The following is a 22450-nucleotide window of genomic DNA, read 5'->3' on the forward strand; positions in this document are numbered from 1 at the left end:
GTCGAGTGTTTTTGTTTATTATTTTTCAAATTATATGTTTAGCCTTCTATCAAATGCCTAAAGTTTGAGTCATAATGTTTAATTAATTATTGTTATCATTACAGCTGTTATAATAACCCAATAAATTAAATGAAAAAAAACACATTTCGTTTAGTTTTGTTAAGCATAAATATATTATCATTTATTTCAGTTTTTTTTTTCTTGCTGTTTAATGGTCTTCAATTTGCACACATAAAATGTTTACAAAAATTGTATTCATTTACAAGTTTGTTTATTTGTTGGTTTTGGTTTTGATGGTGTTTTAGACATTTTTGAAATGTTTTTGTTTGATCGCACCCATATCCACTTATCGAATCAAAAGCTCGGCTTGCAACATATCAATTTGTTTAACAATTAAGTGAAAGAATTACACGAAAGGGACAAATTTAGCGAGAGAAAGTGTGCGATTTTGTTTTTTGTTTTTCTTCTTCTTTTTGGGGGATGCAATATAAATGCTAATGTGTGTGGTGTGTGGTGTTATTAGTGTAAACAAAACGTATTAGATTAGAGCGATGATGTTAAACGAGAGTTCATAATTAAAAAAATAGGATCCTAGAACGAGAATACTTCTTAAGCGTCTAGCAGTAGCCCCTGTCGGGAACGCGTCGGCGTGGAGCGCACTGGATGATGTTGTCCACGCGCAGGATCATCTCTGCAGCCTCGGAGGCGGACATCAGGACCTGGCGCTTCACGGCAAAGGACTCGGTGATGCCCAGCTCGCGAACGTCGGCCACCTTGCCCAGCTCCATGTCCAGACCCAGAGTCTGTTTGCCCTGGGCGTGGGCGGCACGCAGCTCCGAGATCAACTGGGCGGAATCGTAGCCGGCATTGTCGGCAATGGCCGTGGGCAGCGACAGCAGGGCACCTACAATGCAGATTATTATAAATAGAGATTCAAATTTTACAGTCCTAAAGCAGTATAAACTCACGGGCAAAGGCCTCGATGGCGATGGCCTCCTTGCCGGGAGTCTCGGCAGCCTTCTTCAGCACAGCGTTGGCCATCAGCGCCTCCGAGCAGCCGCCACCGAAGATGATGCGCGACTCCTTCACGGTGGCCGCCAGCACGCACAGGGCGTCGTGCAGGGAGCGATCGGCCTCGTCCAGGATCTGTTGGGTGGCGCCGCGGATCACGATGGTGCAGGCCTCGCCCAGCTTGACGCCGCTGAAGCGCAGCAGTGTGTCCTCGCCGATCATCACCTGCTCGATGACATCGCACTCGCCCAGCTTCACCAGCGAGGGATTCTCGAAGGTGGAGACAATCTCTCCGCCGGTGCAGTAAGCCAAACGCTCGATACCATCAAAGTCGGCATGCTCGATGGACATCACCTGGGCATCGGCGAACAGCTGCTCCGGATAGTTGTAGATCAACTGGCGGTTGATGAACACGTTGCACTGATGCTTCAGGATCTTGTCCACCTTTTCCTTCATCTTCTCTTTCTCGGCCATCTCCAAGTCGGCGATCTTGGCCAGCGAATCGACCTTGATGCTGCTGCCGAACACCTTGATCTTGTCGGTGTCCATGGGCGTGTTGGCAATCAGGATTTTGGCATTCTCGATCTGCGGAAAGGGGGAAAAAGCGAGGGACTTGGATTAGATGCTGATGATCTGGGATTAGGTATTAATCGTTCACTTGGATCGGACATCGATGATGTGCCTGCCCACCAAACTCGTCAAAATGGCTGTGATATGAAGTCAAATCCACACAGTTCACAGTCATTTTGACGCGTTAATAGACAGCAGAAGCAGAGGCATAAGAAGGAATCTTATATTGTGTAACCGATGGCTAAAACCACTTACACGCTGTGGCTGGTGCACGCCGGGCTTCTTGTCCAGCAGGAAGCCCTCGTCCAGGAAGGAGTCCTCCAGAGTGCCGCCCGACTTCTTGATGATCTGAATGGACTTCAGTTCGCCGGAGCCCTTCAGACGCATCACAGCGTCCACGGCCAAGTTGGCGAAGAAGTCCTTGTGCTGGTGCAGGATCTTCGAGGAGAGCGTGGTGCGGGCAATGTTGAGCAGATCGTTGCGGAACTTCTCGTTGCTGGACGAGTTGTCCTGGGAGGCGGCGGTGAGCGCCTCCAGGGCCACCTGGGTGGCCTGGCGCCAGCCGGAGACGATGATCTGTGGGTGCAGCTTCTGTTCGACCAGTTTCTCGGCCTCGCGCAGCAGCTCCGAGGCCAACACGGTGACCGAGGTGGTGCCGTCGCCCACCTCCTCGTCCTGGACACGCGACATGTCGACCAGGATCTTGGCGGCCGGATTGTCGACACCGACGGCACGCAGAATCGTTGCACCATCGTTGGTCACCTCCACCTGGCCGGCATTGCGGCCGGTGGCCACCAGGATCTTGTCCATGCCCTTGGGGCCCAGGGTGCTCTTCACCAGATCCCCGATAGCGATGGCGCCAATGAACGAGGACAGGCGGGCCATCTCGGCCTTCTCCTCCTGCGCCTCATTCTTGAGCACGCGCACGGGATTCAAGGACATCTCCTGCAAGAATAGCAAGTATTTTGTGAGTTTTTATTTAATAATCAACATTATAAAAACAGTAGAAGTCTACAGTTTTTAGCCTCCAGAAAAAATGTTTATAAAAAAAATTTTAACTTTAAACTACAATTTGCAAAAGTATAGTTAGTTTTGAATTACATTCGAAAACATGTTCGGTAAAGGTAATCCATTGAACACATGATCGGAAAGAAGATGACATCAGTTAGCATTTTAAAATCACATTAGCATTTCTTAAATAAAAATGATTTTCTTTTTAACTTTGTATATATTTTTTAGTTAAAACCAACTCTGTATGGGAGATGTCAATATCAGATTTCAAAATATTACTATAAGAATACCATGGATCAAGCTTGTTTTTTCATGTTCAGATGGCGGACCAATATGCTCCGAACTCTGACAAAGATTAGCTGTGAAACGAGCCAAAATTGTAAGGGCTGCAAGCCAGATGGCTTTTTGGGTCAAAAAGATATAGAATCTGTATGTTGTTATGTTTTTCTCTCCGTGCAGCCATATCGGCTCGACCTAACCCCCAAAAATGGAGGGCGAGAGAGCGGCGCCGAGTGATTCATCGGCCGCGAAAACGGCGTGGATTGCATCTGGAAGGTTCTCGGTTGGTTCATCGGTCTGATCTCCGAGAGAAATGAGCAGGCAGCACAAGGATCAAGGGATCGGGAGGAGAACCTTCTGGAAACCCAAATCGAATTTGGAATCCACACAGCTCACGTGCAAAGCCGCCTGTCAAAATGGCTTGTGCCTCACACACCCGGCAAATGAAAACGCCGATTTGCCCGGAATTATCAATGAAAACTCCTCGAATTCACTCCACACCGGTCGTCCGCACCGTAAACCATACGAAAAGCTTAATTGTTCGTTTTAAATTTACCATTTTCTATGCGTAATTAGTCGGTTTTTGATCACAGAATTTTCGAATAGCACACGGGCGCAACAAAGCGACAAAGAAAATGGTGGAATGCAGTGTGACCGGCTCTCAACAAAGATAATAAGTCCTGCTTAAGCAATATACTAAGCATTTTTCTAGCTTTCAAAAAATACCAAAAGCAAAAATATCTCCAACCACAGTAACGATAAATTTGGAATTATCGATAACAAAAAGAGCGGGAAATTTAAAAGAGCCAATAAAGGCAATTAAGTCCTTAAAACAAACCCATTCTTAAAAAATGTATACCAAAATGCACTCGCTTAATTTAAGTTTATTTCCAACCAGGTAAACATAGAAACAACAGTCTGTGGAGGGTTCAGGTCTCGCTCTCGCCATTGGCAGCTTGCTTTTCGGCTTTCTTGGCCTTCTTGGCCTGCTTCTTGAGGAACTCGCTCTTGTCGAGATTGTTCTGGAAGAAGGTGGTCTCCTTGCGGGCCTGCGAGACCTCGGTGTGGAGCCGTTGCTTGTGCACCGCCTGCTCGTAGTTCATCCGCTCGGTGAGGTGCACCCACTTGAACCGGGGCAGGTACTTCATGGACCACAGCGAGTCGTAGAACTGCGACTTCTTTCGCGTGGAGATCTGCTTGTTGTTCAGCAGGGGAACGATCTGCTTGGCCACTCGCTTCGACTCAAACTCCACCCAGCCCTCGGTGAAGTGGATGTTGTAGCGCTTCCGCTTGTTCTTCTTGACCTTGGCACCTGTGTGGGATAAATCTGGATTAGATGACATGTTCCAAGAGGCGTATAAAGTAAGTAAAACTACAGAGGAAGACAGTAGATATGTACTTCTATAAAGCAATCCCCTAGCTCAACTCACTTGACAGCTTCTCCGGCTGCAGGTAAACCCTTCCGATGGTTCCATACTCGCCCAGGATTTCCCGCAGACGGGTCACATTCATGTGTTTGGGTATATTGGATATGTAGATAATGCCCTTCTTGCGTTTTTTGGTGGGTGCGGAGGTGCTGGAGCTGACTTTGAAGCTGGCCAGGTCCATTTCATCGTCGTCATCTGAGGCATTTGACTCCCCAGTCTCCTTTTGTGGCTCATCTGCAAGCGCCTCCTCCGGTTCACTCTCCTCCACTTCCATGGCAGCCGGAACGGGTTTTGAATTTGTTTTACTTTTGATACTCTTCATGTTATTTAAAATCATATTTTTTTATGTTGTGTTCTCGTGAACACGCTATTAGGGATGGCAGTCAGCAATTTACAACTTAACGATAGTTTGTTAAGATATCGATAATTTGATGCCCTTCGATTGAAAATTTTGTAACGACTATTCCGATTTTAAAAACATGTTCGCCTAATTCATTGGAATTTCCTATCACTAAATTACATTTATCAATAAACTTTGTCAAACTTTTACTTCTATCAAGATTGCAAATTCTAGTGCTCAAATAATATATATCAATAACTATGAGAAAACAGATTTACACATAGACATTGATTCTACAAATTTTAAAGTTTGAGGGACATTTTGGGTTTTTTACTTGATTAAATAGACACGACCAAGACCAAGAAAAGTCGACATAGAAAATACCAATAGTTTTCATTGAGATTTCTTAAATGTTGTATTATTGAAATAATTTAAGCTCCACGATCTTAAATTATCACACGGCAAATCCATTGTAATGAGTTATAATAAAATATGGGAATAACAAGAATTTGAGACTACGCATCTGGTTTCTCGGAATCAGTGACGCCGGCCAGCACAGACTCCTTGCTGATGTCCAGGAACGAGGCCTGCGACATTTCGGTATCGTCCTCCTCCTCCTCAATTTCCATCTCGAAAATGGTCATCTTGCGTTTGCGATCGGAGAGAACGGTGGCCACCTTTCTGCTGCCCGAGACGGCTAGCATCTCGCACACCCCGTCCAATCCCTTGAATGCGGCACCATCGACAATGTCATGGATGCTGTGCGTCACAGTGGCGTCCTTCAGCTTGACCAGCGGTCCCATTTGGTGCTGGGTGCACTGATTCCGCGCCGCACTCAGTGAGAATTGTATAAAATAGCTATGCGGACGGACACCGGGATTCGAATTAGTTGTCTGGGCCAGCAACGAAAGCGACGACTCATTGTAGAACTGGAGGGCGACGAAGCGCAGGTTATAGTAGTCCTCGTGAACGGGTGCCGTGAAGATGCCCGGATGCAGTTGTATCCTGGTGCAGCGCACAAGACAGTCGCCCGCGCGACTTACCTCCAGGATCATGGCCTCCTGCCAGCTGACGGTGCACGCCAGCATATCGCTCCTGGCCGCTTCATTCACATAGTAGCTGCAGGTCACGAACTCCCGATCCTCCAGCCCCTCGCCGGGCTCCATGGGCGGCAGGTCGCCACAGATGACAGTCGAGGCCAGCTTGAAACTGCCGCTAATGCTCTCCGTTGGCTTGTGGAACACCGCGTCGATTGCATTGAACATCTTGTCGCGCTGCTGCACAAGGGACAGATACTTGTCGTGCGGCACAAACAGCTTGCAGTGACTCAGGCAGTCGTTTTCGGCCACCATCTCCTCCCACACCTGGCTGGGGTCCTTGGGATACGGTTGGGTCAAATACGCATTGTCCAGATACTGACCCACTCGCTCCAGATTGAATTTGCCGCGTACCACTTCGTCCTTATCGTCCTCGTCGTCGCTGCGGTCCTCTATGTCCGGTTCCATGGCGCACAGAAAGTCGGCCAACGCAATGTTCTCCTCCTCGGTGAGCACTAGGTCATCGGGAATCTCCTGATGGGACAGACGGAGTATCGTGAATATCATCCAGGCATGGAAGAGCTTCATGTTGTACACCAAAGTGTCGATCGTTCGCTGCAGTTCGTAAACTTTTAGGACAAAGGCTCCACAAGCTCGCATCGCCTCGTTGGCCACATCCGGCGAAATGAGCGACTGGATAAGACGTTAAATGCGATAAATGCATGGACAAGCCTCTCATGAGCGAACCGACAACCACATACCTCGAAGAAGTGCGACATTCGACCGAATCCCGCGATCGTGTTGAGGAAATAGAACATATTGATGGCCGATCCGTTCAGCTGCTTGAACACCAAGCCTTGCAGGTTGCTCAGACTGAGGTCCACCGAGTTGGCAATCTTCTTGAAGCCCTTCTCGGACAGAGTTCTAAGGATGGGAGGACTTATGAGCATGCTGCTCACCCATTAAGTGGGCAACTCACTCGAACAGAAACTCCTCTACCTCGAAGGTAGCGAATCCGAAGACATGCAGCTCCAGGAAGTGGGCAGAGATCTGTCCGTAGGGCTGGGAGTTGGCGTACTTGGTCAGCTTGTTGTCCATCTCCAGCTGCACAGTTTCCCAGGCTTCTGTCAAGCATTGCTGCGTGTCATTTATGTAGCTACATGCGGAACACAAAACTTGAGTTATTACACTACATTATTGATAAATAGTATTACTTTTTCGTTTCCAGGATGTGGGCACAATGCGTGGCCAGTTCCAGCATGGGTGCCATGCACTCCTGCAGCACCTGGTTGTGAAAGTGCAGCATCTTCAGCTCCTGGCCGTCCCTCAAGAGAGCATAAATGGCATTAAAGTCCCCGTTCAGGCGCACATCGTACACATCGAACTGCTCCGGATGCAGAATGTGCTGTGTGAGATCAATGCTTCCCGCCTGCAGGGCACCGAGGAGCAGAAGGTGCACCTTGCCACTTCGCATTATCACCACCAGGAAGCAGGGCGACCCCTTCGGAAACGACTTCTGGTCAAGAGTTTTCAGGCAGGGATCGATATTGGTCAGTGGCTGCAGTTTGGGCAGGTACTTTCTGTGCTTGTCCTTCGCATTGCAGGTGTAGGTACCTGTAAAGGTATTAATTGATTAATGCAGTAGGTATAATAGGAAAACCTACTGAAACGATGGTTGTTTTGCATAATGAGTTGGATACTTTTGTTATAGAAACTCAAAAGAGGGTCAAGATAGGATCTGTTCTTATAGGACAAAGTTCTGATTTGGTAACCAGTTTTGTAAGAGTTCTTTGAGATGCTATGGTCCAAAGCCTGCACTCAGTGCTACTTTTTGGGTTTCCTTATGCCATCCTCTCCATACCTAGGTTCTCTTGCGAGTTAATGGCCTTGCTGAAGTAGACCTTCTTGATGTCGTCCTCATAGATCAGGCCCGAGATGATCGTCTCACTCTCCGCGTCCAAGAGCGCCACCTTGCCGTTGCTGTAGCCGACGGCCAGGAGCGTCTCGTCCATTTGCCAGCTCAAGGAGCGCACCCGCACATCCTCGCCGGGCGTGGGAAACGTGACGATCTTCTGCCAGTTCAGTCGCTGGATGACCACCTCGCCTGGTCAACGGAAAGCAGTCGTAAGGTTCGTAAGGGCTCTATTTATATATCTGCATCCAGATGCAGATGCAGTTACTCACCCTTCTCCGTTCCGTAGGCAATCAGATCCATCTTGTTGTTCCACTCCATGCGCTCCACAATGCAGGACATGTTGCGGGCGCCCAGCAGCTTCATGGAGCTCGTTTGGGCCATCTTTCCACGCTTGCACTCGTCCGGTGAGTATTTACATCAACAATGACAATATGAAAGGAGTTTGGTTTACCGGCGCCTATCGAAGATTTATCGATAACCGCCTGCAATCGATGCCACAGAATTATTAAAAATATTAGTTTGTTTGTCAATTGAGACTTTGTAAGTTTCTTTTTTTCCTGGTACGTATTGAAAGAAAAATGGTTAAACCAAAACCGAATCGAGGTCTTAAAATTTTGACTTTTAACTTTGTTTATTACTTAATTTATATGCAATATTGCGAATAAAATTAAATAGACCTTCATGAATTTCTAAAAATCTACGAAATATAAACATTTTTATTTAAAAATTATTTTTAAATCTGATGTTTTTTTTACCTTACTTATTGATTCATATAAATGCGATTAATGGTTCTCAACCATCTACAACGTTTTAAACAATTCTATTGACCGAATATATATATAATACAAATAATATTAATATTTAATGATTTTTTACTAATGCTTGCGCATTACTTTTTTATTCATATAAATGCTTGGGTTCTTAACAACCTACAAAGTTTTAAATGCATTTTTTGGCCGAATTCTTTAACAATTCAACATGAGAATTAAAATTAAAAATATTTAAAGGAACTTAATGATTGCCTTTTACAAAAAAGTTAAGCTCCTGACCATAAAATAGTCAGGTGGGTAGCGCATCTAGCGTCTTTTGGTTTTCTCAGGGAAAGATTGTTAATTTCCGTTTGAGAATGTGCAAACTTTATTACTTTACAGTGGTAAAAACATAGTGTACGGGATGCTTAGGGTCCCTAACTCTAGGTGCTTGATGGGGTGTCCTTCGGCTCAATCCCCGTTCGCCCTGTCCAACATACACTCACGGAAACATGTACGCAAGGACAATTGTATTTTACACTGCGATTTTTGTGGTTTTTAAACTTTCAGGGGAAGGGGCTTTAAAATTAAAACAGGGTTATAAAAAAAAGTCACATTTCAACTTATAGATTATGTATGTACTACCGCGGATCTGAACTCCGCCAGAACTTCAGTTAATCGATCTTTAAGCTTAGGGGCTACACTACCAAATATGTATATATCGTAAATGTTAATTTTTAGAGACGGCGTGTATGTATCCACACAAGCGGGTAAATCCGGAACAGCCATCTGGAGTCGGTGTCCGAGTCCGAGTCGTTCCCCCAACTAGTCATCGGCATCCAGCTGGCCGTTGTCCAACTCACTGCTCTCCTCCGGCTTGGCGTTCTCGTCCTGGTTGATGCTGCCAGCGGGGCTGGCCGGTTCCTGCTCCTGTTCCTGCTCCGGCTCCTCCTCGTCGCCGCCCTCGGCATTGCTGCCGCCGCCGGTGGTGCCCACGCTGCCCGGTGCAGTGTCGTCACCTGCGCCACTGCCTCCGGCGGAGCCCAGGCCGCCGGAGACGAGATTGCCGGAGCTGGTGTTGCCGTTGCCATTGCCATTGCCGCTGCCCGTGTGCCAGGTGAGACGCTCCTCGTAAAACTGGATGACCACCTGGGGACAGCGCATGTTGGCCAGCTTGGCGGGCACCAGGTCCGCATGGTCGCTGCCCTTCCACTTCATCAGGAACATGAGGTGGCCGGACGAGTCGGTGGCGCCCAGGATCTTCGATGGCTCCAGGCCGCGCTCGAAGCCAATCAGCTTCTTCTGCTCCTCGGTGTCGTCCTCCAGGAAGCTCTTGCGCTTGCTGCGAATGGAGTCCGGCGTGGAGGAGGTGGACAGGCGCTTCTTGGTCTCCTTCTTGTTGTTCTTCAGCGACTCCTCGAAGTTGGCTATCAAGTCCGGACAGTCGAGGTTCTCCACCGGCTCCCAGGTGTTCTCGCTGCGCGGATAGCCCTTCCACTTTAGGTAGTACTCCGTGCGACCGTTCACCGTCCGCTTATCCTCCACGCGTTCCACTGAGAATTCGGCCATTTCTAGTTCCGATTCCGTTAAGTTAATCTTTTGAAATGCGTATTTATTGTTTTTCTCGGCGTTATAACAAATTTGTCCGTGCGATTTGTAGGTGGAAGAAGAAGAGTTAGAGATGCGCAACTCCTTGCTTGCGAACTATCGGCAGATATCGCTAGCGATGGCAGGTGTATTTTGCAGGTTAGAAACGGTAAAACAAATCCTTTTTTAATTAGTTAACATTAAGTAGTAAATTATATAAATAGATTGGTGTAACAAAAGCTGCATATAATTTATGGCTGTTTTTAAATATATTTAAATTTACAAATTACAAGCTATTTACTGTCATCCCTAACTGCTATCGATAAGTGGCCAGTCTCAAAATCGATTTCCCAGTGCATTGCACGTGCGCTTGTTTTTAAAGAAATAAACAATATATTTAATAAACCAATTGGCAGAAACTGAGCGAAAATGGGCGAGTTCATTGCTGAGATGCAGGAGCGCCTGCTGCCGGAGTACGAGCAGATGAAGAACTATAACGTATTCACGGCGGATCAAGTCAGGTGAGTGGGCCACTAAACTGTGGGCTGTGTGGGCTGCGGCTACCAAATTATTCCCAAAATTCTTGCAGAGAAATCGTTACCCGGCGTGAACGGCTGTTCCTGAAGATCAACAAGAGCCACCAGACCATCAGCGACTACCTGGAGTTCATACTGTACGAGAAGCAGATGAGCCAGACCATCACGGAGAAGGAGAAGAAGATGCACGTGAAGCTGACCGGCTTGAAGGCTTCGATAGCCACGCGGATCATGCGGCTGTACAGGGAGGCTCTGAGCAAGTTCAACCACGACAGGCGGCTGTGGAGCAACTGGATCAAGTTCAGCAAGAAATCCAATCCCGTCGAGGTGGCGGGCATCTACGAAAAGATGCTTCTGGTGGGTATAATGATATGCAGATCTGCTCACTTCCACAGATGATAATCAATATGGATTCCCTCCCAACTAAAACCCTAGTACCATGGCGATTTTCCGGACTTTTGGGTGGACGCCGCCTTGTGGTTGTACGAGCACAATCGCCTCAACATCGACCGGGTCAAGGATATCCTGTTGCGCGGCCTACAGCGACATCCGGATTCGGAGGTCCTCAACAAATGCTTCTTCGATATCATGCTAAAAGAAGCTTCGCTGGCCAGCGACGAGCGTAATTTGGCGGAGAACACGCTCTCCGAGCAGGACATCAAACTGGAACGCGTCGAGGCAGTCTACCGCAATAGCATGGCCAACATCACACATCTGGACTATTTCGTAAAGCTCCTGGAGAGCTGTGAGGATCATCAGGAGCTGACGGGCAAGCTGCAGCGCATGATAATCGACGATATGCAGGAGAAGTTCCCCAGGGAGCCGGGTCTCTGGGACCTTCTTGCCCAGCGGGAATTGCGCGGCTTCCACCTTGGCGACTTGGAGGAGGAGGAGCTGGACACCAGCGACGAGGAGCCGGCCAACAAAAAACCCCGCTCCGTCAATGCCCGCTCTCTCAAGCGACGCATTCAGCTCTGCGTCACGGTTTACAAATCGGCGGTGGAGGAGCTGCAAACGCCGGAGATGTGGAACCTCTACTTGGATGCCATGTTGGCCCTTAACAGCGATGCAAACACAGAGCGTATCCTCAAGCAGCAGTGCCTGGCGGATGCTCTCCAGGCCGGCCATCGTTCGCAGTTGATGGGGGTGAAACACTATGCCACGCTGAGGAAGATGCTCTGCACTGCTCCCGGTGGAAGGGAGGCAGCGGTCACCATTCTCACGGAGGCCCTCAAGGCCGACTCCTCCGTGGAGATGCACGAACTGCTGCTAGCCACGCACATCCAAAGCGATAGTGAGCCCTTAATCTATGAGCTATTCAACAAGATCCACAAGAACATGGGTAGAGAGGCGCTGCCGTTGTGGCGCAGTGTTATTCTGTATTATCGCACCCGGCAAGACAGCTTGGGCGTCCGGCGGCTGGACGAGATTTACGGCCTCGCCTGCAAGTCGGCGTGGCCAGAGTTTGCCGAGCTGCGTTCCGATTATCTGCGCTATCTGTGGCAGGAGCGATCCGTTGAGGAGGCACGCAAGGAGTACGCAAAGCTGGCCATCCTGCCGCCCATGTCGCTGGCTCTGCATCGCCAGATGGTCCAGCTGGAGTCTAGCGTTGCGGTTCACGTAAGTGTTCAAACTTTTGTTTAATTCACGTTTAAGGTCCTACCTAAAAAACTTATTTACTTGTCCTTTTGCAGGACCAGGCCAGCCTCAAGTACTGGCGCATGTGCTACGACTTCATGGCCTGCTATTTTGGCAAGACAGAGCCACGCGTTTGGGTGGAGTACCTAGCTTTTGAGCGCGACCACGGCGAGACGAAGAACATCTCCCTGCTTGCCCAGCGCGCCCTCACCACTTTGGAACCCCAATACGTCGCCGCCTTCGAAGCGGAGCGGACTCTTTCCTACGTTGGCGCTGCTATAGTTGGTTAACAGCTGTTCTAGTTTATTTCTTGTTTCTTCACTTACTTTCTAAGTCAATCTATAGTTGATAGATTCTATTATAAGAATTTAAAAAAAATTGTTGTAAACTATTTAGTTGTGAATATAGAAATTTTAATATGATAAAAGCGCTTAAATTTTATTTGCGGATAAGTGGCTTATACCTTAAAGTAAATGATTTTGATATTTTCACTCTTTTTTTTTACCCCTTTATTTAGGTTTTGTTTTGTAACCATTTTTGTATAACTAATGAAAGCAGTTTTCAAGCAATTAGAAATAATACTGTGGTATACCTTTTATACCTCCTATATTTTATCATTAATGTGTAAATAAATTTCAAAAGAATTTACAAACCTTTTCGGTTGCTAATAGTAAAAGTAAATACAAAATTGGGCATAAAATTTACAAAGAACTTTGTCATGAACATTTTTAAAATGATATTTATTTCTAAAACAAAATGTATAGATTTACTCATGTTGATTTTGTAGAATTATATGAATGTTTAAAACTGATATTGCGGCTTAGACGTCCGAGAATTGCTGAATCATCTGGCACTTGTTCGATTCGATTTAAATGCGGTAAATATCAACATAAACTCCAGCATGCTAATAAGTTTATACCTTAAAAGAGAGCATTTAAGGAATTTGTCGTTATTACAAAAACATTATGGTGCTACTCATTTATATAATCTAAGAATAAGATTTTTATGTAGAACTAAATGACAATTGCTTCCACGAATGCCGAAGAATGTTTTCGAAAAAATACACCGCGATCTTTTTGATCAGTTCACATTCTTACTCCGTAGAATCAACACCCGCCAGGTCCCAGCACATTATTCTCTGATCCAAATCTATCAAATTAAATTTAAGTTAATCGTCATGGTAGACGGTAAAGTGGTGCTTAAAATCATTGAGGTGGTAAGTAAATCTAGCTTTTTTAAACCCAAGAACACTTCAATTAAATTGGGAAATATGTCTGTGTTGCTTAACCGCTAAACTATTAAAAAGTTGTGAATTTTGCATATTTATATTTCTGTAATTCTGAAACCTCAGAAAATGGAATCCATATTTTAGTTGATACAAAAAAGTAAAGTAGTTATATATGTCTTATTTGCTTGAGTTCTTAAGCAGCAATAGCTACATACATATGTGTACATTAGGGTGGTCCCAATTTGTAGGAAGGTTTTAAAGTTCTACTCTGAACCGCTCATGGTGAGAGGACACCAGTAGAAATTTTTCGCAAACAATTCGTTCGTGCAATGGATTCAAACAATATCACTCATACGTACTGTTGTCTTTGGTCAACTAATATATGTTCTAATTTACATAAGCTTTGAGACCATTGTCGAACGCCTCTAACTTTTTGTTTTCAAATACATTTATTGCATTCCAAAATCTAAAAAATCTATCAAAAATATTATAATAATTCAAATACCTTTTCTCAACTCCAGCAGGCCATTTCATCCTACATTGGTATGGAATACTACAGAAGTAAAACCATCGATTTTCTTTAAGAACCGGAAATTGTGGGCATGGTTATGCTCGGATTTGCAGCTTTATGCGGGGTTATGCTAATCGGTGAGAAGTTCTGATAATCGGCTATAGACTTGTTCTAATTGAGGATGAACGATCTTTGCAGGCAACCTGCTCAATTCGACGCCGGGGAAGCAGATCGAGCTTTTATCAGTTTTACTTATTCTGAATTATCATATAGGGTAATGGATATATGCATTAAAACACTGCATAAGGTATGTTCTTTTTTATAATTATAATAATGTAACATATATATAAAAATCACTTGTGTTTATAAAACTTCTTATTCAGAATTTGTTTTAAATAACCGCCTATATTTGAATTTATATTCCATTTAATGCATGCTTTGATTTTCTTAATAAATTTTGCTGAATTCGGAAGTCTATAAAAAAATTAATATTTTGATGTTTTGATGTATTTTTTAAGGGCTTTGGTGATAATTTAACAAAAATTAATATTTTTAGCTGAGGATGCCAATGGATTGGAAATATTTCCAAAAGTATTAATCCATGCGATTTGAAATTTTGAGAGTGTGTTTTTACTATTTAAATAAAAAAAAAGTTAAATAAAAAAATTTAATTTGTCACCCCGTAAATAATAAAATATCCTTTAGCATCCCAAGTCGGGCGGTTGTATTCATAGATTCTAATTAATTGCGTTTTTTCCAAAGTAAGCATGGGCATTGAATTTTGCTACTGTTGCTGCGTTGTTGCTGCGTTGTTGCTGCGCTGCCGCTGCTGCTGCTGCTTTACTGCTGCCTTGCTGCTGCGTCGCAGTCGACGTCGACGCCACTGGAGCTTTGGAAGCGAGAAGCGAACGCCGACGACGGCAAAGTCTTGGCCAGTTCAGTTCACTTGCGTACGCCGTGGAATCATCAACACGCACCAGGACCCACATTATCCGCCACACATATTCCGATCTGATCCAATCCGACCAAATTAGAGCCCAACGAAAGCGAAATCTCAATCTTAATCTCAACCGCCATGGAGTTCAACAATCGCCTGTTGCTGAAAATCATTGAGCTGGTGAGTAAATGAATATAAAATAAATCTTTATCTTTTGAGCCAAAACTCTAAAATAAATGTGAAGAAATGTTAGCGTAACGTGATTACCCTTTTGTGTAGCATACAATAAATACCTTTTACAGCTTTTTGTTCTTTTTAACTGCAGAAAACCAAGCATTACTTAGCACATGGCTACTTTGGCATTGCAAAACTAAATGTGATTAAATAGTCTTCATAATATGAATATATATTTCGTACATTTGTCAAATTGTTCTATGTGTAATGTAAGACTTAAAAATATTTTTAACAAAACTTAATAATACAAATTGACTGAAACTATTTATTGAAAATAGCTTGTTCTGTTCTTTTATGGCTTTTCATTTAAAATTAGCAGAGAATGTATATCAGACTAAAAAATCAATTTGTTTATTGGCAAGCGAATAAAAAAGAGCATTAGAGCATTATATATCTGGCAGCTGCAGCTTCGAGTTGAGAATGCTGACTGTATAGCAATGATGTTATTCTATATTTTTTTTGTGAGCGTCTGCTTTTCTCCTTCCCCGATTTCAATCAATTTCCTGTTGCGTCTTTAGAGTTTCTGTGTTATTGTTGTCTTTAGGACCCCGGGTCTTGAAGGGAAAAGGAGCAACCGGTTTTGGGACCACAACAAAGCACACTATGACTTCATTGTTTTTTTGCTGACACTGTTTTTGAATTTTTGTTTTTGGGTGCGTAGCTCTTGGATTAATGCGTGCTCTCGGCTCAATGATGTCATGACCTTTACTCCGCCTTTAGTTTTATTTTTTTTCGGCGTTCCCAGCGGCTTAATACGTGCTAAAAAGAGCAACAACAATAGCCCCCAACATTAGATCATTCTTTTCAATCGCATTTTGTTTTGCCCAATTTGCCTTTTTGTGACCATTTGCCAGGTGGGTTTCACTAAAAGTAAATTGCCTTGCAAATTGTAAAAGTTACATGCATGACGAAATTATCAAAAGCCAGGCTTATGATTGTTTTTTTAGTGATATGTGCTAGTCTGTTAGTTGTCAATTTAATATATCCAAGCAAATGATCCAGGGTTTATTTTTGGGCCAAGCACAGATGACATCATTGCGGCGATTTTGTGAGCTTAAAAGAGAGCAAATCAGTAGATAAAGCTCCAATTCTAAATACTTAATAATAATCAAGTATAGAGTATAGTCGTTATATTATCATAAAAAGCGTAGAGACTTTTTGTTATTGCAATGACATTTGGGCTTATAGCTTCAAATAATATCTGAAAGATATTAAGCGATTTATCATAATTAATTATGTTGTCTTTCTGCCTTTATTAATTGAATTCCTCGAAAATGATTTATACTTATTTCGGATTGGTTTACCCTAATATATCAGTTATTATATTATACATAAGAAAAAATAATATATTTGCTTGAGATAAATCTGATTGTTGCTCAAACTGTTGTTGAGGTCAGATGCTTGTAAATGCAAGAATGATCGTAAACAAATATGTATTTGCATTGCTGAGACATCTGGGGTTTGTTTACTTAATAAATTTATTAGCACAGCGATTAGTCACGCGGATCTGACTTGTTGTACGATATCCGAGCATCTTTTGTTTATTTATTAAGCATTGATAAGCAAATTTGGAATTTCTTTTACTAGAAGTAAAGTTGATTCATTCATATTTGTTTATAAGAAGTATTGTTGTTTATTTGCCTTCAGTTATCAGCATATAATAGCCTCATTTTCCTCAATCTTTTCAAGTTAATTGGTGTTTTTGTATGCGTAGTATAGAATATGATCACCATTTAAAAATGCGCCCGATTGTCGAAGCCATTCATTCGGTGATCTTGAAGCTCAGCTCCCGGCAAATGAGTCAACTGCGACTTATTCTGATGGTTACATCACTGCAATGCGACCCACTTGCCGGGCACTCGATTTATATAGTAAACATATAATATATGTATATACATATTGAAATGCGGATCAGGCCTGCCTGTCCGTCCGGTGCAATCCGACCACACCCTCTTTATAAGGCGGGTGTGCAATCACGTCCGCCGATTGATTCACTCACTAATCGGGATTAGGTTGGAAAATCATCACACAGAACAAAATTTGGGTGCACTTTCTTTAGCTTGAGTAAATGTAAAAATGGCCTTGTTACAATAAAATTAATTAAAATAGGAATTATGTTTGGCTGGTTTAGATTTAAAGATATTTACATTTTTAAAGCAGTTTAATTTATCACATTTTAAATGGGGCTTACAAAAGATAATCAACATAGAGCAATTTATTTAAATTATAATGACATATGAAAGTATTAAAATATGAGGACTTAAGTAAGCGTCAAAAATTCTCTATTAAATCTAAGATAAGATAAATCTTAGACATTCTATTATATCAAAAGTATCTGTATAAAAGAATAAATAATACACAATATAAACATCCGGTCCCAAATGAGACTCTATTTTTCCCGGTGCAGCCAAAAACAGCAGCTACCACTATGACCTCATCGTGCACATGGCCAAAAAAAAAAAAGCTGAGAAATCTGGCACACATTACGCATACGCCATGTGTGATCCCCGAAAGGTCGGTTGCATTGAGTAAACAATGGAACGTTCACGGAACGGCTAATTGGGCACTGGAACTGGTTGTTCCTTGATTATCTGGCTATAATATTATTATTTTTGTCAGTAAGAGTGCAAATCAATGGGCCAATAATACCCATAGACTTTTCAAATATTTGTCTCCTGGGTTTTGTGAGCTGGCAGGCAAATAGACGCAAACGCAAACGCAAACGAAACTCAATCGAAAGATAAGAACTTGGCCCATTGTGTTTGCCTTCGACAGTTTTCTGTTCCCGCTAAATTCTGGCAAATGGCTCGTAAACATTTTTACGGGCTAATAAATGCTTTAACTGCAAATCAGGGAGGCGCATTTTCTGTTTATTTTATTATTTTATTTTTTTTTTTTTCGATTTCTGAAAATTCATTTAATTGATTTGTGTGCGCGGCTTCCCCGATTTTTCCCCGCCAAAAACTCTATGGGGTGTCAGTTGGCGTTATAATGAATGGGCCATACTAACAATATCAATTGAAAATATAATTGATTTGCTGAACCTCGACAGCCAAATGGGTTTTTGGGTTCATTTCTGTTTGGGTTCATTCTGTTTTGGCCAGTAACCAGTCTTGTGTATTCGCAGGGGGCGTGGCATGGGTTTTCCCTAATTAATTTGCAAAAAAAAAAGTGCCATTTGCCAGAGAGCAGGCCATATAACTTGTTAGCAATACCTGCCATCGAAAAGTAAACAACTCTTAGTCATACTAAAGCCCACTTCATAGTTGGTGATAATGCGAGGAACAAGTTTATTTTATTTTGTTATTGCAAACTATTAACGGACTCGCAGGAAAAAAAAAACTGTTCAAAAGCTTGCAGAATTATAAAACTATATAACTAATAAAATATACCAAAATGGGATAAGAATAAAAAAAGATTATTTTTAAAAATATGTTCCAAATATGGAGTTAGTTATAATTTAAGAAAACTTTTCGGTTTAAACACTATTATATACAAGAAAAAGGATATGATATGTTTCAAACATGGAATATGTTTCATAAGAAACTTATTAATTGCTTTCTAATGTGTTTTAATAAAATGTATTAGTGCAAGAACAATTTCTTGGATGCATATTACCACTAAACGCTAGGCATGGCTTCATATTTAAGATTTAGCCTTGTGTATTCCCAGAAAGTCATAAAACAATCTAATTAGCAATTACGAACGCTGATGGACAGCATTTTCCCACTGCCAATCGGATAGGAAACACCATCTATGAGGCCCCACTCCCGAAATGTGTACTATGCGCGCCGTTAATGTGATTCCGCTCTTCGAATTTCACGATTATTCGGGTGTTAATGTCGTTTTTGGGTTCACTTTCCCCATTGCCGTTTTCTGGGTGTGACAATTAAACAATAAAGGAGCCGCACAGAAAATATATTTATACGGATGTATGTACGGGTATAAATAAATGGCAAATGGCAAATGGCAACGACATTCGGTAATTATTGACAAAGATAATGGACGGGGGAAAAACAGGGAGGCCTCCCGCGGAAATATCTATTTATATATATGTATTCCCGAAAACGAACAAACTCATAAACAAATGTAATAGGGTATGGGGTATAGCCAACGCATTAAGATGTGGATATGGATATGGAATTTGTTTATTTTATTTTTCCCCTTCCGGATCCCTAATGACCTAATGACCTATGCATTACAATGTCAACAAGGTTTCTGCCTGCATCCTGTCGTGGAATTTTTTCTACCAAAACCAATTAGCCGGGTCGTCTGCTCTCCCAATTGATTGATTGCCAACGGGTGTGTCGCACTTAGCGATGGCCCACTGTCGCGTATTGGTCCTCGATGGCTCGTCAATTTATCGCCACAAAAGCCATATCTGTCGCTGTCATTTTGTCGCCCGGCAATATCGAAATTATTTTCATATTTGATAAGCAAATGCGGGAGTGGTCGTTGAATTAATTCCGCGGCTTCTGCCGCCAATTTCCATGGTGATATATGGAGTGCTTTGTGGTAGCTCAAAATGTGACGGGCAATATTAAATGATGAGTTTTATTTATGATTTTGTTAAAAAAAATATATGTTTTTTGGGAAAAACCTGTTGAAAAAATATTATTGATTGAGGATCATCGCTTGAAGCTATAATCAACCAGATAGTTTTTAAATTGCATTTTTTTTTTCAGGAATTTTTAAATTCCTTGAAATATCTAAATTACGAGTAAGGTAAAAGCCTTTATTGTTAACTTACAATGTTTGGGACAGTTAATTAAAATACGAAGTATAAATAATATTTTCATGCTGGGTTATTATGGCATCATTACATCCTCTTTACAAAACATTCTTCATTGGCCAAAAAACATTTAATAGTGTATTTTGAAAGGTCGTGCTCAAAACAGCTTAATTATATTAAACTAAATAGTTTAGCAATTGTTTTTAATACTATAATTTCGAGTTAGTTTAATTTAACTAAATCTACTTTTGCCCTATAAATTTGAAAGTCGTCTCCAAAAGCACAATAAAAAATGCTACAAATTGTTATTGGAAAGCTTTATACAATTATGGGTTAGATCTATGTATCTTTCTGTCTTTGCGACTCTTTGTCTGTGTGCCAGCTACTATATATCTGTGTCCGAGTTTGTCCGTCTGTGCATTTGTCTGTCTGATTTGTTGAGTATCGAGTCCCTAACTCCCAGGTCTTCATCGTCACAATTATTGTCCTGATCGAGAGCATATCGGATCTGACCTTTATCCGACAAGCGATGGTGGTCTATGGCACCTTGATTGGCTACCTGATCGCCTGCTTCGTAATAGCAACAGGTAATGCCCCATTTCCTTGGTGCCCTTGACTCCGGCTAAATTGGTGGATGTTCTTGCAGGGCATGTTGCTGGAACTGCTGTGGACAAGCGTCTCGACATCCTCTTCTCCATTGGCGGCTTTGTCCTGTTCGTGGCCACGGGTATCATTGTGCTGGACCAGTGGCTGGAGTACTGCAAGTCGGCGGCGGAGAGGGAAGTGCTGCTGGTCTGCGGCATCTTGAGTTTAGCCCATGGAGCCATCTTTGTGGGCGATATATTCGTTGTCTTGGGCTCATAAAATATGCATTCAATCAATGGAAAACATCGTATTCTTTTAAAGCTAATTTTTATATTTTTAAAAGAGTAATCTTTTATCTTGATTTTTTTTTTTATAGAATATGATCTTTTTTTTTTTGTCAATATACAAAATGTAGTACATTTATGTGTACAAAACTAGTTTGACTTTTTAGAGCATAACAACTAAATGGCTTTAAAAATAAGCGAAATAAAAAATTATAACTGAAATGTTATACTTTAAAGACGACTTCTGAGAAAATCGTATTGTATAAATGGAATTTAAACGATCCAAAGAATTTGCAGTTGGTTACATTAAATATTGCGAGGCCAAGGAATTCAATAATGTAGGTATTGAAATAACTATGGCTTTAAAAGAACTTCCTTAATTTAAAATAAGCTTAAGTTTATATTGATATTGCTACATTGACCAGGCAAATGCTTGCGATTAAATATATTATATTTTATAAGTATATAACAAATGCGATATTAAGAGATAAAGTTAATTTAAAACGGCTGGAATGATTTGTCTTAAATTTTGTTTTCAGTAGACTATAATTGACAGAAACAGGTTTTTACGAAAGAAAACCTGTTGGGTCTTTAGTTTCCCTAAATTTGTCCCGTTTTAATGAACCCTTTTAACAATTTGCTATGACTTCTTACCAATTTCTTTAGGCCATCGCCATCGCCTGCATTGTGTTGTACGAGACGGTTGGGAATCTCTCCTCTCGTCCGGTGATTGTGGCCGGCACCATCGGTGGATTCACCGTCATCTGCGGCGTTCTGCTTGTCGGTGAGTGGTTAAGCCATAAGTCATATATCAAAAGCCATATATCAAATTAATCCGATGCAAATGTTGCAGGTCATGTGATCAACTCGTTGATAGAGAAACGCCTCAATGCCCTGATCTCGCTGATCGGCTGCCTGCTGTTCGTGGCCTCCGGAGCTCTGGTGATCGACGAGTGGCACGGATGGTCCCCGTTCCCGGACAGGAAGCGCCAGGCCATCGGAGCCGGGTCCCTGATGATCATCAATGCGGCCGTCTTCCTTCTGGACACTCTCTGCATCTGCCGGACGTAAAGATCGTTCCGTTCCAAGTGGACAAGTTCTTTTTTTTTTTTTTGCAAATCGAATAACTCGTGTGGATGAACCAAGAATCTATGTTCTAGATGTAAAAGTATTTTTTTTTTGTGTACAACCTTTCCATATGTGTATTTTATACGTGTCTTAAGCTAATCTCAGATATACGCACGCAGATTATTTACAGGAATCCATTAAATATATATAATATGCACACATACATGCCAGCTATCCGTGGTTATAATATGCTAAGTTCACAACATCTGCTCGAATCTTACATCACCATAATTGCCCCGATCCCCGCGTGCCATCCACATTTCCATTACCATCCGGGGATAATGGGCCATAATTGCCGGAGGCTTTCTGACTTTCTGGGAAAAAGCTGGCGTCGGGCCTGACGTCACGTGCCAACTGTTGCAAAATCCAGCGAACTGCGATTCGAATTCCGATTTCGACCAACACTGCCCCCCAAAAGGTTGTCAACTCCTCCGCTTTTCCCATTCCCATTCCCATTCCAACTGGAGGGCATTACCTTTATCTGGCACTCGACTCGGGGGCAAAACCATCGCAATCCATCTCGGCATCTCCATTTGTGCAACTGTCCCAGAGAAAACTCATCCCAGAGTTAGGGATTTTAGCTTGTTCAGAAAACAGTGGTCTGAACAATAAAAAAAAAGTAGTACTTAGATATTTGAATAGAACATAATTACAAGACTTTGACTTTTGATAATAGTATTTTTGTTTAGCTTTGTTAGCTTTGTTTCTATC

At 42.6% G+C, this 22450-nt stretch overlaps 6 protein-coding genes and 1 pseudogene across 7 annotated transcripts; 3 read left to right on the plus strand and 4 right to left on the minus strand.

Moving 5' to 3' along the window:
- Positions 1–144: 144 nt before the first annotated feature.
- On the minus strand, positions 145–3555 carry LOC128260311 (T-complex protein 1 subunit beta). Its single transcript, XM_052993210.1, has 4 exons — positions 3428–3555; positions 1837–2526; positions 969–1596; positions 145–904 (listed from the first exon to the last, which is right to left on the minus strand). Exons 1-4 carry the CDS (start codon positions 3428–3430, stop codon positions 618–620), a joined length of 1608 nt encoding a protein of 535 aa, XP_052849170.1. The 5' UTR covers positions 3431–3555; the 3' UTR covers positions 145–617.
- A 184-nt stretch (positions 3556–3739) lies between these two features.
- Positions 3740–4694, minus strand: LOC128260323 (uncharacterized). The gene is made up of 2 exons (XM_052993225.1): positions 4302–4694; positions 3740–4183 (listed from the first exon to the last, which is right to left on the minus strand). Exons 1-2 carry the CDS (start codon positions 4633–4635, stop codon positions 3801–3803), a joined length of 717 nt encoding a protein of 238 aa, XP_052849185.1. The 5' UTR covers positions 4636–4694; the 3' UTR covers positions 3740–3800.
- Positions 4695–5039: 345 nt separating this feature from the next.
- On the minus strand, positions 5040–8059 carry LOC128260308 (anaphase-promoting complex subunit 4). Of its 2 annotated transcripts, none has more exons than XM_052993207.1 (6): positions 7860–8059; positions 7537–7779; positions 6890–7289; positions 6661–6831; positions 6437–6599; positions 5040–6368 (listed from the first exon to the last, which is right to left on the minus strand). In XM_052993207.1, the coding sequence occupies exons 1-6, from the start codon at positions 7969–7971 to the stop codon at positions 5154–5156; spliced, it is 2304 nt and encodes a 767-aa protein (XP_052849167.1). In that variant the 5' UTR covers positions 7972–8059; the 3' UTR covers positions 5040–5153. The 2 variants fall into 2 exon arrangements, with proteins under 2 accessions (XP_052849167.1, XP_052849166.1); XM_052993206.1 differs by having other exon boundaries at positions 5041–6368; positions 6655–6831.
- Positions 8060–8703: 644 nt separating this feature from the next.
- LOC128260321 (chromobox protein homolog 3) lies at positions 8704–10025 on the minus strand. The gene has a single exon (XM_052993222.1). The coding sequence runs from the start codon at positions 9906–9908 to the stop codon at positions 9165–9167; it is 744 nt and encodes a 247-aa protein (XP_052849182.1). The 5' UTR covers positions 9909–10025; the 3' UTR covers positions 8704–9164.
- Positions 10026–10261: 236 nt separating this feature from the next.
- LOC128260309 (U3 small nucleolar RNA-associated protein 6 homolog) lies at positions 10262–12541 on the plus strand. Its single transcript, XM_052993208.1, has 4 exons — positions 10262–10447; positions 10516–10819; positions 10898–12082; positions 12157–12541. The coding sequence occupies exons 1-4, from the start codon at positions 10356–10358 to the stop codon at positions 12388–12390; spliced, it is 1815 nt and encodes a 604-aa protein (XP_052849168.1). The 5' UTR covers positions 10262–10355; the 3' UTR covers positions 12391–12541.
- Positions 12542–14765: 2224 nt separating this feature from the next.
- Positions 14766–21902, plus strand: LOC128260329 (uncharacterized). Its single transcript, XM_052993232.1, has 3 exons — positions 14766–14956; positions 21278–21395; positions 21465–21902. The coding sequence occupies exons 1-3, from the start codon at positions 14915–14917 to the stop codon at positions 21680–21682; spliced, it is 378 nt and encodes a 125-aa protein (XP_052849192.1). The 5' UTR covers positions 14766–14914; the 3' UTR covers positions 21683–21902.
- LOC128260344 (uncharacterized) lies at positions 20176–20785 on the plus strand (annotated as a pseudogene).
- Positions 21903–22450: the final 548 nt, after the last annotated feature.

The sequence above is a fragment of the Drosophila gunungcola genome (assembly GCF_025200985.1).
Source record: "Drosophila gunungcola strain Sukarami chromosome X unlocalized genomic scaffold, Dgunungcola_SK_2 000021F, whole genome shotgun sequence".
Classification (NCBI taxonomy): Eukaryota; Metazoa; Arthropoda; class Insecta; order Diptera; family Drosophilidae; genus Drosophila; species Drosophila gunungcola.

What these genes read in the sequence shown, in the direction of transcription:
- LOC128260311 (XM_052993210.1), bottom strand. An exon ending in GCGTGCACCAGCCACAGCGT is followed by an intron (nt 1,597 to 1,836) that starts GTAAGTGGTTTT and finishes CCCTTTCCGCAG; the next exon opens with ATCGAGAATGCCAAAATCCT. An exon ending in CGCCATCGAGGCCTTTGCCC is followed by an intron (nt 905 to 968) that starts GTGAGTTTATAC and finishes TCTGCATTGTAG; the next exon opens with GTGCCCTGCTGTCGCTGCCC.
- LOC128260323 (XM_052993225.1), bottom strand. Translation starts at nt 4,635, where the DNA reads ATGATTTTAAATAACATGAAGAGTATCAAAAGTAAAACAAATTCAAAA. An exon ending in GCAGCCGGAGAAGCTGTCAA is followed by an intron (nt 4,184 to 4,301) that starts GTGAGTTGAGCT and finishes TATCCCACACAG; the next exon opens with GTGCCAAGGTCAAGAAGAAC.
- LOC128260308 (XM_052993206.1), bottom strand. Translation starts at nt 7,971, where the DNA reads ATGGCCCAAACGAGCTCCATGAAGCTGCTGGGCGCCCGCAACATGTCC. An exon ending in TAACTCGCAAGAGAACCTAG is followed by an intron (nt 7,290 to 7,536) that starts GTATGGAGAGGA and finishes ATACCTTTACAG; the next exon opens with GTACCTACACCTGCAATGCG. An exon ending in GAATGTCGCACTTCTTCGAG is followed by an intron (nt 6,369 to 6,436) that starts GTATGTGGTTGT and finishes CGTCTTATCCAG; the next exon opens with TCGCTCATTTCGCCGGATGT.
- LOC128260321 (XM_052993222.1), bottom strand. Translation starts at nt 9,908, where the DNA reads ATGGCCGAATTCTCAGTGGAACGCGTGGAGGATAAGCGGACGGTGAAC.
- LOC128260309 (XM_052993208.1), top strand. Translation starts at nt 10,356, where the DNA reads ATGGGCGAGTTCATTGCTGAGATGCAGGAGCGCCTGCTGCCGGAGTAC. An exon ending in TCTACGAAAAGATGCTTCTG is followed by an intron (nt 10,820 to 10,897) that starts GTGGGTATAATG and finishes CTAAAACCCTAG; the next exon opens with TACCATGGCGATTTTCCGGA. An exon ending in AGTCTAGCGTTGCGGTTCAC is followed by an intron (nt 12,083 to 12,156) that starts GTAAGTGTTCAA and finishes GTCCTTTTGCAG; the next exon opens with GACCAGGCCAGCCTCAAGTA.
- LOC128260329 (XM_052993232.1), top strand. Translation starts at nt 14,915, where the DNA reads ATGGAGTTCAACAATCGCCTGTTGCTGAAAATCATTGAGCTG. An exon ending in TGCTGAAAATCATTGAGCTG is followed by an intron (nt 14,957 to 21,277) that starts GTGAGTAAATGA and finishes CAATTTCTTTAG; the next exon opens with GCCATCGCCATCGCCTGCAT. An exon ending in CTGCGGCGTTCTGCTTGTCG is followed by an intron (nt 21,396 to 21,464) that starts GTGAGTGGTTAA and finishes CAAATGTTGCAG; the next exon opens with GTCATGTGATCAACTCGTTG.